This window comes from Humulus lupulus, chromosome 6 (assembly GCF_963169125.1).
Source record: "Humulus lupulus chromosome 6, drHumLupu1.1, whole genome shotgun sequence".
NCBI classification, from domain to species: Eukaryota; Viridiplantae; Streptophyta; class Magnoliopsida; order Rosales; family Cannabaceae; genus Humulus; species Humulus lupulus.
Genome location: NC_084798.1, coordinates 12,016,381 through 12,033,765, shown reverse-complemented (window position 1 = coordinate 12,033,765; position 17,385 = coordinate 12,016,381). Strand labels below are relative to the sequence as shown.

At 32.0% G+C, this 17,385-nt stretch overlaps 2 protein-coding genes, 1 long non-coding RNA gene and 1 other non-coding gene across 4 annotated transcripts; 3 read left to right on the top strand and 1 right to left on the bottom strand.

Annotated features, from left to right (window-relative positions):
- Positions 1-1,743: 1,743 nt before the first annotated feature.
- On the bottom strand, positions 1,744-3,394 carry LOC133784706 (uncharacterized). The gene is made up of 3 exons (XM_062223990.1): positions 3,013-3,394; positions 2,382-2,890; positions 1,744-2,202 (listed from the first exon to the last, which is right to left on the bottom strand). The coding sequence occupies exons 1-3, from the start codon at positions 3,392-3,394 to the stop codon at positions 1,744-1,746; spliced, it is 1,350 nt and encodes a 449-aa protein (XP_062079974.1).
- A 5,295-nt stretch (positions 3,395-8,689) lies between these two features.
- LOC133783800 (uncharacterized) lies at positions 8,690-9,613 on the top strand. Its single transcript, XR_009870967.1, has 2 exons — positions 8,690-8,870; positions 9,253-9,613. It is a non-coding gene; the product is annotated as an uncharacterized LOC133783800 (long non-coding RNA).
- A 2,621-nt stretch (positions 9,614-12,234) lies between these two features.
- On the top strand, positions 12,235-12,433 carry LOC133787808 (small nucleolar RNA snR35). Its single transcript, XR_009872803.1, has one exon. It is a non-coding gene; the product is annotated as a small nucleolar RNA snR35 (small nucleolar RNA).
- A 1,896-nt stretch (positions 12,434-14,329) lies between these two features.
- LOC133781676 (zeatin O-xylosyltransferase-like) lies at positions 14,330-16,134 on the top strand. The gene has a single exon (XM_062220736.1). The coding sequence runs from the start codon at positions 14,583-14,585 to the stop codon at positions 15,996-15,998; it is 1,416 nt and encodes a 471-aa protein (XP_062076720.1). The 5' UTR covers positions 14,330-14,582; the 3' UTR covers positions 15,999-16,134.
- The last annotated feature ends 1,251 nt before the right edge of the window (positions 16,135-17,385 follow it).

The window sequence follows — 17,385 nt, the reverse complement described above, 5'->3', positions numbered from 1 at the left end:
CAAAATATTGTTTTCATGTATGAGAATTTTGTGAAATCAGGCAGTGATACATTGAACATTGATGACAGTTGTGTTGCTTTGAAGATTATGAGGGGCAACTCATTATTTTGTAGTAGTCACTGGAATTTTCTTGATCATGTTCTTATGCCTGTTAATGTTAAGGATCTTGCTCATTGGATTTTGCTACATTTTGACATAAAGAAGAGGTTGATCATTGTTTATGATTCTATGTCGGGGGCGAGGCATGAAAATTTGAGTTTACCTGTAATTGAAGCATTTGCTGTAATGCTTCCTCTTCTATTGGAGAAGATTGATTTTTATGATCGTCGTGACATAAATCTTGATATTAGTCCTTATGATGTTGCTGAGACTGATGCTTTGCAATTGAGTATTGCTAGAGGCATTCCTCAAAATGTTGAATGGTGAGTTTTTTTTTTTTTAAGTTTGCTTATCCTGTTTGTTTCTGGTTTTGTTTTTATGTTCTTAGTTTTTTATGTGTTTGTAATATTGCAGTGACTGTGGGATTTTTACAACATATTTTGTCGAGCACTTAATTCTTGGAAAGGAAAACAAGATGCCAAAAGAAATTGATGCTCAGTTGCTTCGCCAAGACATTGCTGTTAGCTTGTATTTTCATGGGAAGAAGAAACAAGAAGATGGATATTTGACTAGCAATGAGTTTTCTGAAAAGGTTTTGGATAGGAAGCAGAAGAGGAGGAAGACTGTTGCATAGGTTCTCTTAAGACTACTGCATAGGTTATTTAGGAAGTTTTATGAAAGGATATTAGACTTTTTTTATTTTGTCTATACTCTAAATCAGATCATCTTTTGGAAAAGGATGTTTGACTTTTGGAAATGATTACCAATAGTTAGTTTGATACTTGTATATGTTAAATTGGTACTATTTGTAAGACCTTGGTTACTTAAGGATATTATATATATATATATATATCTTTTGATCTTTTCTGTGTTATTTATTTGTATATATTTACTTATTTTTTCGGAGATATTTTAATGGTAACCAGGTACTTTTGTTTGGTGTTTGTCTTATATACAAAAGTGCAGTTGGGGTACTTTTGGTGCTTGTTGTTTTTTCTATTTGTGATCATTTTTAGAGCAAAGTACCCAGTTTCTCTTGTTTGTTTTTTACTTTATTTCATGTTTAATTATTATATTTTATACATATTATACTTTTAAAGCAACTGAAATATTTTAATGGTAGTCAGGTGCTTAGTTTGGTCTGTCTTTTATATAAGGGGTAACTGGTTACTTTTTTGGTGTTTGTTGATTTTCATTTGTTTTTTTTTTTTTTGTGGCAAATGTTAGATCAAAGTACCTACTTTATTGTTTTTTTTTTGTATTTCATGTTTAATAATTATATATAATAATATTCAACTTTTTAAAAGTAACTATGATATACAAAGAAATTGAGATATAATAACCAGGTACCCAGCTGGGTCATCATGTTGTATACTAAGTGGTAACCGGTTACCTCACCCAAAATATTATGTTTTATTTGAAAAAAAACATGTTTTCATGGTGTTGGTTGCATAAATATTTGACATATATCAACAAAAAACCAACAATTTATTATAAAGGGAATCTTATATGCTTTGGTAATCATTCAATTTATTTGAATATGTAACAAAGTTATTATAATACTCAATGTCACTGTATGAATATGAAAGTCAATCATTTAATGAATGAAGCTATGATATGGTTGTTTTTCTGTAATATATCAAGCTATGACTTTTGTTTTTTCTGCTTGTTTGCCTTGTCAATTGGTGGATTCCTGCAAGTTTTCCTGTTATGTCCTGGTTGGCCACATTTACCACAGGTGATTATCACTTTTTGTTCTCCTCTTGATCTTATTCTTTTCTTTCTTGGTCTTCCTGCAGGGATTGTTGCCTTTGGAGGTAGCACCACTATGTCTAAGTGTTGTGGTAGATTCCATTCATCTTTATGGGGCAAAGGGTGAACATTTTCTTCATACATTGCTTTCAAAGTTTCTGTTTTGTAAAACTTTGCACAGTAATCATATACTCCCAAGTTTCTCTTTGCAATTACAGCTACTGCATGCCCACAAGGCATTTCATCTTCTTGAAACCTATTGCATGTACAAGTTCTATTGTGAATATTTACTGTGAAATTGATCCCTTTTTCATCACGAACTTGATATTCTATTGGGTTGAAAGGCAAGACCTGAAAATAGTTTTGTGATGAATTAAAATAAAATAATAAACATTTATGTACAATTAACATTGAATGTATGCTGTTCCCACTCTGTTTAGTTTATTGTTTTGTTTTTGCTGTTACCCAGAGTAACTGGTTACCATATATTGACAGAATAAAGAATAGTAAGAATAAGTTTAGTTGCATACCTCATACTTCATTTTTGAAACAATGTCATGTCTCAATTCATTTTCTGTTGCTGTAGACACTTTTGTGAATGTTCCATTTGCATTATTTGAATTGTTCCAAACCCACTTTTGAACCAAACTTCTAAGACATTCAACCAATATATCAATAGGGAGAATTCTTGCAGCTTTTAGTGCAGCGTTGAGCGATTCTGCGATGTTGGATGTCATCATGGTGTATCTTTTTGTTGGTGAGTATGATCTTGCCCAAGTTTCATATTTGGCTTTCTCTAAATAGGGTCTAATGCGCCTGTCAAGTCTATCAAGGCTTCTCATGTAGTGTTCACATTCTGTTTTTGTGTATGCTTTTGCTGCTGCAATGAAATTCATTTGTAGCTGTTCTCCACGGTTTCCATACTTGCTTTTCAAATTATTGAGCAAGTGATACATGCAAGATCCATGGAACGCATTTGGGTACACTATATGTACTGCATTCTCTATGCTCTTGTGTCTGTCAGAAACAATAGCCAATCCTGTGAAGTAACCAGTTACTTTTATAAGATACTAAATGAAATAGCATGTATTTGTGTATTGGTTTTGGGTAACCATTTCCTTTTTATATGTAAACCATATGATAAAATTGAAGCTACCATACCTTCGGGTTCTCCATATGTGTCTCTCAGTTTGGAGAAGAACCAAAGCCAAGAGTTATCATTTTCTGAGTCTGCTATTCCAAAAGCCAAGACAAAAATGTTGTTGTTTGGATCTAATGTTGATGCTGAAAATAGTGTGCCGCCATGTGCATTTTTTAAGAAAGTTCCATCAACAACAATGATAGGTCTCAAGTATCTCCAACCTTTGATTGAGTTGGAGAAAGCTATGTACAAGTATTTGAATCTGTCTTCATTGTCTGTGAGCAGATGTGTTACTGTTCCTGGATTTGCTTGCTTCAACATGTGAAGATACATTGGCAACTTTTGATATGAATCATCAGGGTTCCCTCTTACTAAAAGCAAAGCTTTTCTCTTGATCTCCATGCTTTTGTGTATCCCATGGTTACTCCAAAGTCATCATTCATGTCATTCATGATGTCATTTGGAGTATAATTTCCCCAATTTTGACTGACTTGTACTTATTCTTTATTAATTCCCCAATTATGATGCTTTTTGCTTGCCTATGATCCTCCATAACAATTTCAACAGAGCAAGTATGATTTGGAATGCATTTTCGTACCTTGAATAAATCTTGATTTATGTATTTAGAAGCTCTCACAAACCAGCTGCATGTGTCATCTGCGCAGGTAACCAGGTACTATCTTGGTTCTTATCTTTTTGTTTTGAACTGAAAGTTATGTAGCATTGCATGGTAGCCAAGAGCTGATTTGATTGTGTTCTTGTCCTTGTAAATCTGTCCTTGCTCTATTTTGTTCACTCTGTAATCAGATATTACTATTTCAATTTCCTCCAATCTCTTTTTTCTTTTTGAATTGTCTTCAATTATAAAATCAGCTACTTCTTCAGCAAGGTGAGGTATGTATGCCACATTGATTCCCTCATTTGTTGTGCTTGACATTCCTTCTTCAAGTAACATATGTTCATTGATGGAAGCTTTGTTTGCTTGCATTAATAATGTTCCCACCTCCATTTCTTGTGTTGCAGCTTTCTGATTTGATAGCTGAAGAAGATTATTTTCATCCATTGATTCTTGAACTATATTCACACACAATGGTAAGTCTGTTATTTTTTCTGCAACTTTTTTCTTTATTTCCAAGTAGAACAACACTGAATTGTCTGATTCAATCTTCATTGGTGGTGTTCCTTTGGCAACTTGATAATAAACTTCAATGCTTGCTCTTGTTTCCTTTATCTCCTGTTTTACCAAATTCACCAAGTTGTCAAGAGAACAATTTGGTGGAATCAATATTCCAGTCATTGTGTACCCTTCGTACTCATTTTTTTCATTCCACTTGCCTCCAAATTGAACCAAAGAAGTAGTATTTTCCATACCTGTAATATTTTGTAAATTTTTAAGTAGTTATTTGGGTGTAACTGGTGAAGGTAACTGGTTACTGTAGTCTGCAATTGCATACTTCAGTGGAAAACTTAATTGGAAAATATCACAGTTTTCAAGGTAACTGGTTACTTTGTTGTTACTAAAAGTTTTGACAATTAGAATTCAGACCAATAGACCAATATGAAATGTTTTTTTTATCGCAAAGACAAAATTGAATCTAAAATAATCAGAGTTCTTGTTTTTTTGTATATTTTTGGTCAATCAATATAACTATATTATTTTAATTATTTTTTTCAAATTTCATGTTAATTATTATGTTTTTTTTTTTAAAATGGACATAATGAACTTCATGATTACCACTATAATCTATAAAATAGGTATGAGAAAAATATGAAATCAATGGTTCTATATTATGTAGAAGAATTAGGAATTTAATAGATATTAAGTTGAATAAAATTACAGTAATATAGTATTTGACAGAGCAAGATTTTTAAAAACATGGTTTTCTTGGATGCTTTGGACGATGGACAAGATCGTGGCCGGAGATGGAGGACGTCGCCGGTGATGGAGAAGGACGTCGCCGGAGATGGCTGGAGGTGGCTGGAGGTCCGGGTTTGTGGTTGCCGGAGATTGGTGTTCTTGCTGGAAAAAAAATTTCGGCTGGGTATGTTTTTGATCGACTCAAAATTTCACCATGGTAGGATGTGCATCTTTAATTACAATACTACCCTCCTTAGTGGCTTATTTGTTTTATTTTTTAATGTGGGATAACTTTTCCCATATTCTAATTTTCTGTAGTTAAGTTTTTCCATATAAAGTAAGTAAAGTTTAATTACCATATTTTTGCACATTAATGGCTAAAAAGTCATATTTATGAAAAATCCCTTTTTTATTATTGATATTGTTCTTCTTTGTTGGGCCTCGCCTATTTGGTGTGTTCTCCCCTTCAGAAATTGTCATCTGCACATAAACTCTACAATTCTTTAGGCAAAACTCTAAAAATTTGTTGAATCCATCTTGAAATTGTGATGTTTCTCTCCTCTCAAGCATCCATGATTTATCCATACTAATAACAATATTAAATTCCTAATAAGTTAGAAAAAAAACTTATATTAGGTTCTAGTCTTATAAATTTTTTAAAAAATTCGACAGAGTATCCTCTGTTTCTATAGCATACCGTAATTTCATAATTACCTATAAAATCAATACAAACAAACACAATAATCAAGCATAGATGAATCCATCATTATTAGGTTCTAGTCTTATAAAATTTTTAAAAAATTCGGCAGAGTATCCTCTGTTTCTATAGCATACCGTAATTTCATAATTACCTATAAAACCAATTAAAACAAACACAATAATCAAGCATAGATGAATCCATCATTATTAGGTTCTAGTCTTATAAAATTTTAAAAAAATTCGGCAGAGTATTCTCTGTCTCTATAGCATACCACAATTTCAAAATTTCCTATAACAACAACACAAACAAACACAATAATCAAGCATAAATCAATCCATCCTTATATCACCACGGCACGCAAATTTCCCAGAGCCTACTTCACTAATTTTCAAACATAACTTTCACTAAATCTAATATGCATGATTACATTTGCCTTATCTTTATACATAAATCTTGTAGTAACACTACATGAAATCTGATCTTTACCTACCAATATATATTGGTAGGGAAAGTAATGTTTTGCATACCAATATTTATTGGTAGATAATATTAGTAGGTAAATGCTAGACCATTATATTATATTTCGGAACATAGCTTTACCTACCAATAATATCAGTAGGTAATGATCTTTACCTACGTATATTATGGAGGGAAATTTTTTAACCATTCCCGCTCAATTTTCCCCCCATTTTTTATTTTCATTATATTATTTTATTGTTATAAATGCTTATTTGGAAGCTTATGTGGAGTAAATAATATGATGTGTACACATTGTATAACATGTGGCATGCCATGTGTGTACATATTTGGAAAAAATATAAATAAAATATATTTATTTATTAATTAAATAAGAAAATTTTAATTAAAAAAAACATACCTAAAAATCAGATTGGGGCTTTAGGGATTAGGTTCATTTGTTTCTCATTCTTCCTCTCAGCCGCACCTCTCAATCTCCCTCACATCTAACCTCTCAGCTCCTTCTCTCTCCCTCTCTCTGTCTCACCCTTTTCTCTTGCAGGTGGCTGGCGCGAGAGGCTCGATGGAGACTGCGACGGGGCTCTACGCGAACCAGACCCCAAAACTTCGGGTGAGCCTTCTCCTTGACGTGAACCAGACCCCAAAAGCTTTAGGCTACCCTTTTCCCTACGCGAACCAGGCCCCAAAAGCTTCAGGCCACCCTTCTCCTTGCGCGAACCAGGCTCGTTCAGGCCACCCTTTAACAAGAAAACTGCCCGTGAACACAACTGTCGACGCAGAACCTTGGGCGATCGAGAGAGATTCTAGGTTTGTGGTATCACTGAAACTTGCTACTTTTTTTTTGGTGTTCTATTATTTGTTTTTTCCTTTTCGGCAACCAATAGTAGTTGATTTCTATTATGCAATTGGGTTTGTGTTGTTTGTCTTGTTTTGTTCATTGTTTGTGTTTCAAGTTTCAGTTTTTGAATTTAGGGGAATTGAAATATATATCTTTTTTACTCATTCTTGGATTTGATTGATTTAAGTTAAAGTAATTGATTGAAATGGATTATACTAGTATAAGTTTTGCTCTTGTTCTAATGATTTGGCAGCTTATGTACATTAATCTTTGATTGATTTTTCTTGGCTTGTTGTAAAGTTAAATGATTCACGTTATAGTTGAGAGAGTTGTGGCCTCTGCCCACCATATGTTTGTAATAATGCTCTAATGAGATTTAGGAAAACATGGTATAAGATGTTAGGTTCATATTTTTTTTTTTTGTAATAGCAAAATCATTGCTGGTTATGCTTTGACTGTTGTCTTTACAGAATCCATTGCAATGTTGTTATAAATTGAAATTTAATCGGTGGCAATATGCTATACCATCTGGGGTTTTCTCACAGCAGAATGCCAACTGATTTTGAGATAACCTGTCTTTGTAGAAACAGTTGTATTTTTAAGTGAAAAACACTATGTATGTTTATATATGAGTTTGATTGTTTTCCTAGTTCGTAAGAATATAAGATTACAGTTACGATATACTCAACTTTGGATGTAGGTCTCTGCAGCACTTGATGCTCTTATTGACATTAGTGGTGGAAAAGTTAACATCCATGTATTAATGGCTCTAGCGGCATTTGCTTCAGTATTTATGGGGAATCCCTTAGAAGGAGGGTTACTTCTTGCCATGTTTAATTTGGCTCATATAGGTAAGCCATGCACAATCACGTTTAAGAATAGCTTATTGTTTTGGAAAAAAAATTGATTATATAACACTGGGATGGCTGCAGCTGAAGAGTACTTCACCAGCCGTTCAATGATTGATGTTAAAGAGTTTAAGGAAAATCATCCCGAATCTGCTCTTGTGCTGGATATGAATGAAGATAGACTTCCTAACACAACCAATTTGGCATACAAAAAGATGTCTGTACATAATATAGAAGTGGGATCCTATGTTTTGGTTGGAGTTGGTGAGGTATGTGATGCTAATTTTATTCATTTCAGTTTTGTTTGTTGGAATAGTAAGCTAGAATGTTCAAATTCTGAGGTGAAAGGAGTATAATATAGAATTGATTGTTGTTTTCTTAGGATTTATATTCTCTAAACCTAGTGAAAGTCTAGCTGTTGATCAATTAACTTTAAATGCATGCTATGTTCTGAAACTTTTCACATTAATGTGAGTTCTTGACTTGCATTACTCTGTCTCTTAACACTAAAAAATCTATCCATGTGCCTGGACTATCATGTGGATGGTTTTTTGCTGCTTGAATGATGGTCTGAAAACAATTTCAAGACTGGAAATGTTGCCAATGTGATGGACTATCAAATGAATGGGTTTATCCATCTTTAAGAATTATGGTGTGAAAACATTAATCCTCTGTTGTAATAGATGTCAAGTGGTTACTCATCAATATTGTGATTTTTGGATGATGTTATTGAAAAAGAAAGAAAAATACACAAACACACATACGTATATAAATATATATATACATATTTGTAGCTTTTTTCGAATTCATTTAGCGATGATCTAGATCTGTCTATGTTCTTTTCATTTCACTTAATTTAATCATTTCTTTTAGTTTGCCATTGTAAGTTACAAAGGGTTTTTTTTTAACTCATCATGTTAATTAGTAGATAACAGGGATCTTATATGGAAACTGTGATTAACTGACACTTGGAATGAAAGCAACTTAATAGAAGCTGTTATTGTGATTAGTCTGTGCCTGTAGACTGTGAAGTTTTTCAAGGCAGTGCAACCATTACTATCGAACACTTGACGGGTGAAGTCAAACCTTTAGAGATTAAAGTTGGAGACAGGATTCCTGGTGGAGCAAGAAATTTGGATGGTAGGATAATTGTGAAGGTATGTTTATGGACTTTCTCATAGATATATAACACAATGAAGGGAGAATTGGTGTCAATGTTTATGTGTGTGTTTTCCTCTGATAATTGGATTTGTAAATCATAGCTTAAACTGATTGTTTTTCATTATACAATGTCTTATTCTATAATCTTTAGTGAAATTTACTGATTTTCCAATACCTCATGAAAATGAATGGAAGCATGATGTTTGATAGGAATATAGGAGGATTTGGAAATTTTATTAAATTTATAAAGATTATGGTGCCAGTAGTTTGTTTGTTTATGATGAAGGTGCTTGGGTGCTGAAAGAAATGAGATGGTGATATTTAAAAAAAAAAATCCTTTTGTTGTTTTTTAATTTGTTAAAATCGTTTCTGATTCAGGCTACAAAAACGTGGAAAGAGTCAACCCTCAGCAAGATAGTACAATTGACTGAAGAAGCACGCTTGAATAAACCAAAGCTTCAAAGGTGGCTTGACCAATTTGGTGAGCAATACAGCAAGGTTCTCGTAGTCTTGTCTGTAGCTATTGCTCTCATTGGTCCATTTCTCTTCAAGTGGCCATTCTTTGGAACATCAGGTAGTATTTAGTTTATACAGTGCCCTCATTAACTCTAATACTATCTATTACATTCTCCTGACGTACCCCATTATGGGATTTAAAATTTTATGAAACACCTACTCTTACCTTAAAATGGTCCTTTTTTATTTGTTGGTTTCAATCAGAGCTCAGCTTTAACTTTTTTTTTTTTTAAAAAAAAAATTGTAACATCTCTAATTTTCAGTACTTTCAAAAAATTGCTTCTTGTTGTTCATATATAATACATATTACATGCATATATATACTGTAAAGAAATGTTGAGTTGGTCTTCCAACTAGAAGGTGTCATGATAAAAAATATTCAAATACTTGATCTGTTACATGTATATTCTTTCTTTTTCTTGTTTTTTAATGGTTGACTTTCGAGTTAACTTATGAATTCCTATTCATGCAGCTCTTTTTTTTCCTTCTAATTTGCACTGTCAGGGAAATTTTCATCTTCTGTTTTTTAATGGTTGACTTTCGACTGCAATTGAACCAATTTATGGACATCAGGCTGGAAACAATAACTCAAATTTGACTACCTGCTGTATCCCGAACTGTGAGAAAGAAGCTCTTGCAGTCGCAGCTGCCATGGAGAAGGGTACCACTCATCCTATTAGAAGGTAGCGTCACTGGACCATAGAATTTACTTTTCATAGTAGCTTTTTGGTCTGTAATCTTTAAATTATTTACTCATATTGGCTGTATCACTACTGCCTTATCATTTATTATCTCGATTTTCTGATCCATGCTCTGTGGGGTTGCATTGGTTGAGAGAAATGAATAAACAAGATCTCCATAATACACGATCTCAACAAGAATCCATAGAGAATTTTCATCTTCTGTGGCTGAAAGTGAATTAGGCTTATTGAGGCAAAGGCATACAATCTCCGGTCTGAGGTATTTTCTAATTCAGAGCTCAATAACTTTATTTTTATTCTTTTTTCTTGAATAAATATATAGTATAAGATATGAATGGTTTTTGCTCAAACATTTTGGATCCTTTTCTTTCAATTAGGGAAGGGTTCTCCAGACTCGATAATTCTGTTTGTGATCAAGCAAGCAACAGTCTTTCTGATACATCTAACGAGGATAATATTTCAAATCGAAATGGAGAACCTCAAGAAAATAACTTATATGCATCAACGATTTGGAATTGTATGTGTATGTCTCTTCGACACTTCTTGGATTTTGGTTCTTTGACATATGATGTTTATGTTGCTAATCTTTTTTTCCTATATAGGAGTGGAAAATCATCAATGACATGAGGATTGACATGGCTAGACTACAACAGAGGATGAATAACTTGCAAAGTCCTCACTGGCGCCAATTCGAACCCCACCTCTGGCCATTGTCGGTGTCCACCTCCCAAAGTCATCATCGACATTCACAATAAGTTTAGTCAGAGAAAAGGAGGCTCTCATACAATGATCCAAAAGTGAAGAATAGGAAGAATGTCTAGAAAAATGACATTATTGAGTTTTCAATGACCTAAAAATAATGTATAGATATTTTTTTTTTATGAAATGTGCTTCTTAATAAGCAATGAATATTGTATAATATATGTTTGCTTATTTTTTTTATTAAAGTTAAATAATTTATTTGATTAATAATGTTAAATATTTTTCAAATTAATTACTTTCATTTATTATTTATATTAAATAATATATATAATTAAAATTACCTACATAGAAATATTATATTTACTCACAAATAAATAAGTGTAGGTAAAAATGATGCCACGCAGGATGCCACGTCATCAGACACGTAAAACTACAAAAACCATGTCAGCATACACGTAGGATGCCATGTCATCAAACACGTCATCTGATGACTCATCAATTGATTTATAACTTAGTGGGGTCCACTGATTCTTTTACCTACCAGTGCTAATAAGTGTAGGTAAAGACTCTTTCTCCACTAATAACTTTTACCTATCAATCTCTACCAATTCAATATTGGTAGGTAAACCATATTACCCACCATTAGGCTAGTTTTACCTACACTTACAATTGGTAGGTAAAGACCCCATTTTCTTGTAGTGTAATATAAATAAAAAAAATAACTAACCTTCAATATTACACTTCAATGCACCCGAAATGAACAACAAAATTCACCACTCAATCAACGACCCTACTAAAACATTACATAATTAGTAAACTACATAATTAATTATCAAACCAAATAATAAAAAAAAATCCAAACTAGTTAATGAAACTAATGAACAACACTTTGATCATCTTCAAGCTATTTATTTTTTTTCAAATATTTAAAAAACAAATTTATCTATTGTCACAGTTTCTAAAATTCACTAATATACATATATAAATTTATAATAAACCTAATTTTTATCACATTATTTAACCTAACAAAATAAACAAATAATTATAAAAGTTAACAAAATATTAATTATATTAATTATAAAATTCAGAATAATAAAAAAAATAAAAAAAAACATAGAAAAATAAAAAATTATCATCAAAACCATATTTTAGTAATTTATACCTGTTTTGAAGCTCAAAATCCCCTTGCAATGACAAAACTCCGCTCAAAATCCGGCAAGAAACACCAAGAAACAATGGAGAAAATACCCACGACCAAATGCTTTTTTTTTCTCTAAAAAACAAAAAAAAAAACAAATTTTTGGGCTATATTTCGGTTTATAGTGTAGAAAAGCAACAAGAAATAAAAAAAAAATGGGTGTGGAGAATGAAAATGGGTCTTGGCTCACGGTTGTTAATGGAGGTTTTTGGGGTTTTTTTGCACAGAGAAGAGAGAAGGGCTTGAGGGAGATGACCGTTCGGGTGATAAAAAAGGGTTATAAAACCCTTTAACTTCGGTTTTTACCTAAAAACCGAAGTTAAAGGTGCACAAGGGAATAATGGTTGTGCACATTTCACTTCGGTTTTTAGGTAAAAACCGAAGTGGAAAGTGTACTTTCTACTTCGGTTTTTACCTAAAAACCGAAGTGAAATGTACACAAGGGCCGCGTTTGGCTTGGCCATTTTTTTGCATTTTTATTATCTCTAAACATAAGTCACAGGCTTGTGCAACCAAACACGGCCCTCTTCACTATGAATTTTTCACTTAGTTTTTTTAAAAAAACGAAGTAGTATGTAATTTTTTTTCAGGGCACCATTTTCAAAAGCGAAGTAAAAGAGTTTGAATAGGTTTTTACTTCGTTTTTTTGTATGCTCACTATAAAAACCGAATTAAAAATCTATATTTCTAGTAGTGAATGTTCCCTAAAATAATAAGCGTGTTAAATAAAATAATTAAATTTTTAATATATGAATAATCAAATAAGAAAAGTTTATAGTATTTCTTACCGTATGTTCCAAGGTATAAAGTATAGTCCCAGGATATAACAACTATCAAGCAGGACGAAAGCATCACTGCATCTGCTTAGGCGAACTACAGAGACAGAAGAGAGAAAGAGACTAAGTATGTGATACTATGTATCTGTATGTCTTAGAATGAGATGAGAAACCTCCTTTTATAGGCTTCATGGAGAGTTGAAAATGTGTGTGAATCAAGTGCATTAATGCTCAAATATCCAACAAATATAGAATCTTAATTTCTGAAAATTAATCATAATTAATCACACTTATCTAGTAATATCAGCAGTTACCCAAAGTGATTTTCTGAAAATCAATCAGAATTAATTACACTTATTCTGGTAATATCATATGTTACCCAAAGTGATTTTCTTACAATCAATCTGAATTAATCACACAATTTTATGATATCTCAATTTTGACCAAAGTGATTTGCCAAAATCAATAGGAATAAATCACGCAATATTACAATATTATGATAATCTCATCTTTAATCAAAGTGATTTGCTAAACCATTACCATTTTAGACATCAATTTCTCATTCACTCATTTTTTTTAATATATATATATATATACTAGATACAAGCAACGTGCAATATGCACGTTTGTTTAATTTTATTTATAGAATTTATTAATTATTTTTATTAAATTTATATTAATGTCATATAAATTTTGAAATAAATATCCTATTTTAATTAAATAATTTATTTATTTTTGTTTAAGTTTAAGTTTATGTTCGTTTTAGTTTTTGAATTTGAGACTGACAACAAGAGATTATATATTATATGTTTAGTGTAATATTAAGTATTTTAAATTTAAGTTTCTTGCTAGGTTTTTTTTAAAAAAAATAATTTGTTGCTAATTCATAGTAGATTATATTTTTGTTTAATATGATATTATTATAATAAGTGGGTTTAAGCTTAATTAAATTTTATTTAAGTTATAAAACGAATGATTTTATTATTTTAAAATAATTATCATTGTAAAATATCTCAAATATATCATATTTTAATTTGTTTGATTATGTATTATTTTTAAATAATTATCATTGTAAAATATCTGAAAAATATCATATTTTAATTTGTTTAATTAATTATTATTTTAAAATAATTATCATTGTAAAATATCTCAAAAATATCATATTTTAATTTTTTTAATTATTTATTTTATTTTAATTAAATTTAAGGATTTAAAACCTACCGCTAAATATGAGAATATTCTATTAAATATAAGAATATTTAACATTAAAACCATAAAAAAAACTATTAAAACAAAGAATAATTATTTCTATACTTATTATATAGAAAAGATATATATGTATATATTATGTTGGGAAAGTTTAAAAGTTACATTACTATATGCATGGTAACCACTTTCGATCAACTTCCTGTTGTATCTCATTTCTATGAATAAATTAAGCTCTCGGCCGGGCCTTGCTTCTAATTGAAGTTTTGAGCCATATATTTCATTCAACAACCTTTCTTCAGCCGAGAGCATCCTACACCTACATATATATAGTATCTAGCTAAGAAAGGATCATAAAACTGGTGTGAATGGTAGTTCATTTGTGATATATTAATCTTTCTGTAATAATTAAAGTGAAAGTTGCATTATCAACGTGATATGGTCGCCAGTTTTGATGCTTTATATTTGTTCGAAGAAGCTCAATAATTCACTCATCACTTGACTGTAGTATTATTGAGCCGCCCATGACAAGGTTCATCGTTACAAATAATAAAGCAGCAGCACCACTCACAACACAACCTTGTACACCAAGGAACCTGAGGAGGAAAAATGGAGACTACTGGAGGAGTCTTGAAAGAATTATCAACACCATCGTCAGTTGTCGTAGTAATGGTTCCATTCCTAGCTCAAAGCCACCTGAACCAGCTCCTTCAGTTCGCCCATGTAGTTTCCTCATACAACATCCCAGTCCACTACGTTAGCTCAACTCTTCACAACTCTCAAGTCAAGTCTCGAGCCTCAAACCCTCTTCACCAACTAACCAAAATCCATTTCCATGACTACCCACTTCCATTTTCACCATCTTCTATACCCGACCCCTGCTCCGGAACAAAGTATCCCGAAAACGTAATCCCTTGTTTCGAAGCCTCCACGCACCTTCGCCAACCGGTCTCTGATCTCCTCCGAACACTCTCTCCATCGTCAAAACGACTTGTCGTTGTTCATGATGATATGATGGCTTCGGTCGTTCAGGACGTTGCTCGTATCCCGAACGGAGAAGCATACTCAGTCAATTGCGGGTCTGTCTTCGCTTTGTTCGGATATTACTGTGATGCCTTGGGACGAAACGACATCTTTCCAACAAACAATATACCGCCTTTGAAATCATGTTTCCCTGCTGTAGTCCTCGATTTTATAGAAAGAGAGTTTCAGGAGTTGAAATACCATGCTGGAGAGATCTTCAATAGTTGTAGAGCTATCGACGGCACTTTTCTACAACATCTAGTAGACGACATTGGTATTTGCGGTGGGGAGAAGAAGATGTGGGCAGTTGGACCCTTACACCAAACGACAATCACCAAGGAGCTGAGGGATCAAGATAAGTGGTTATTGGAGTGGCTAGACGAACAAGAGCCAAGTAGTGTGTTGTATGTCTCTTTTGGAACGACAACTGTTTTTTCAGAGGAAGAGATTAAGGAGATTGCAGTTGGTTTAGAGCTGAGTGGGGTGAAGTTTATATGGGCCTTGAGAGAAGCAGATAAAGTTGATGAATTAAGTACTGATCAACAGGGGAGCGGGAGAACCCAACTTCCAGATGGGTTTGAGGAGAGGATGAAGAAGGGAATGGGAATTGTGGTGAGGGAATGGGTACCCCAAGTGGAGATTTTAAGGCACAAATCAACAGGTGGGTTTGTGAGTCATTGTGGATGGAACTCTTGCATGGAGAGCATAAGTATGGGAGTGCCTATAGCAGCATGGCCAATGCATTCAGATCAACCTTTCAATGCTTTGTTACTCACAAAACTGCTCAAAGTGGGCGTGGCTGTAATGGAATGGGAGCAGAGAGATGAGTTGGTGACTTCATCCATGATTAGCAGAGCTGTGAGGACATTAATGGCATCAGATGAAGGTGGTGAGATCAGGAAGAGGGCTGAGGAGTTGGGAGCTGAAGTTAGAAAGTCTACAGCTGAAGGAGGAGTCACCCGAATGGAATGGGATTCTTTCATTGCTCATATCACTAGATAATTAATCTCCATCAGATCTTTAATTATTAAGCTCGGAAATGTTTTGATTCAGTAATTAGACTACTTTTGGTATTGTATTTTTTTCTATCGTTATTTCTGATTTAATAAATTTACGTACATGGTACCACTTGCAGTTATTGGCAATCGCAATTATTCATAAGAAATAAAGTTCTCAAATAATTCTCGAAGGCTGTGGAGGAAAATGAAAAATATATAATTATATCTCGAGAGTCCATAATTGAACAAATTTGTATATTTACTCAAAGTGAAAATGAGTCTAATATAGATATGCAATTTTCTTATTTTATCGACATTCTCTTAAAATTGCATATTTCTAGCTTTCTTGTAGGTGTGATGTTATCAATTATTATTTATGTCATTTGCATCAAAGTCATAACTAACTATACAAATGAAATTTTATACCATTGATTGGGTGTAGGTTAAAAGAAAAAAATATATAGTCGAGCTAAAGACTATAAACTAAAGCGCTTTGTGGGAGGCAACCCATACTTTAATGTTTCATTTTATATTTCACTTTTGTTGTGTGTTTTTATTTCATGTTTTTCAAAAATCTTGAAGGAAACTTCTTGCCCAAAAAAAAAAGAAGAGAAGAAAACAAAAGAGTCAAATCAAGGAAGCATTCATCAAAGGGAGTAGTTCTTAATTTTTTCCATTTGATTAAACATTGAGGACAATGTTTCATTTAAGTTTGGGGGTAATGTGTATGATTTTTCTTGGTGTTTATGTGTTTATGCATGTTTTTCATTTGTTGTAAAATTTAAAAAAAAACAAAATTCTTTATTTGTTTTTATGTGATTTTCATTTATTATATAATGTTAAAAAAAATATTGGTGATTTTCATTTTCTAATGATAAAATAATTATGATTGAAATTGTTCTTAGAAAAATATAAATAAAATATTAAGCTTTACTTTTAATTTGTAAGTTAGTTTTGTTTAAATATATATTTTTCATAATATGTCACTTTTCTATTATATTCGAATTTGTGATTTTTGATATAGTTTATTTAAGCATTAAATTCTTTAAATCTCTAAAAAAAAAATTTGAACAATCCTAGAATTTGCTTGATTATCTCTTGTGATTTAATTTATTTTTGTTTGCATAAACTTGTCTAAATGTTCATTTGATGATTTTATGTTTTTGTGTTAAATATCTATTTTGAAAATAATTTTAACTTTTTAATTAATTACATAAGCTTTACTTTTATTTGTAATTTTCTTTGAACTATTTTCATTATGTAATTTTTTTAGTTAAACATTTGACATCACCAATTTTTTTAAAAAAATGTGTGTTTTTAATTTTTCTTTTGCTCGAGGACTAGCAAAATATTAAGTTTGGGGGTGTGATAACTCTACAAAATAGAGTTAT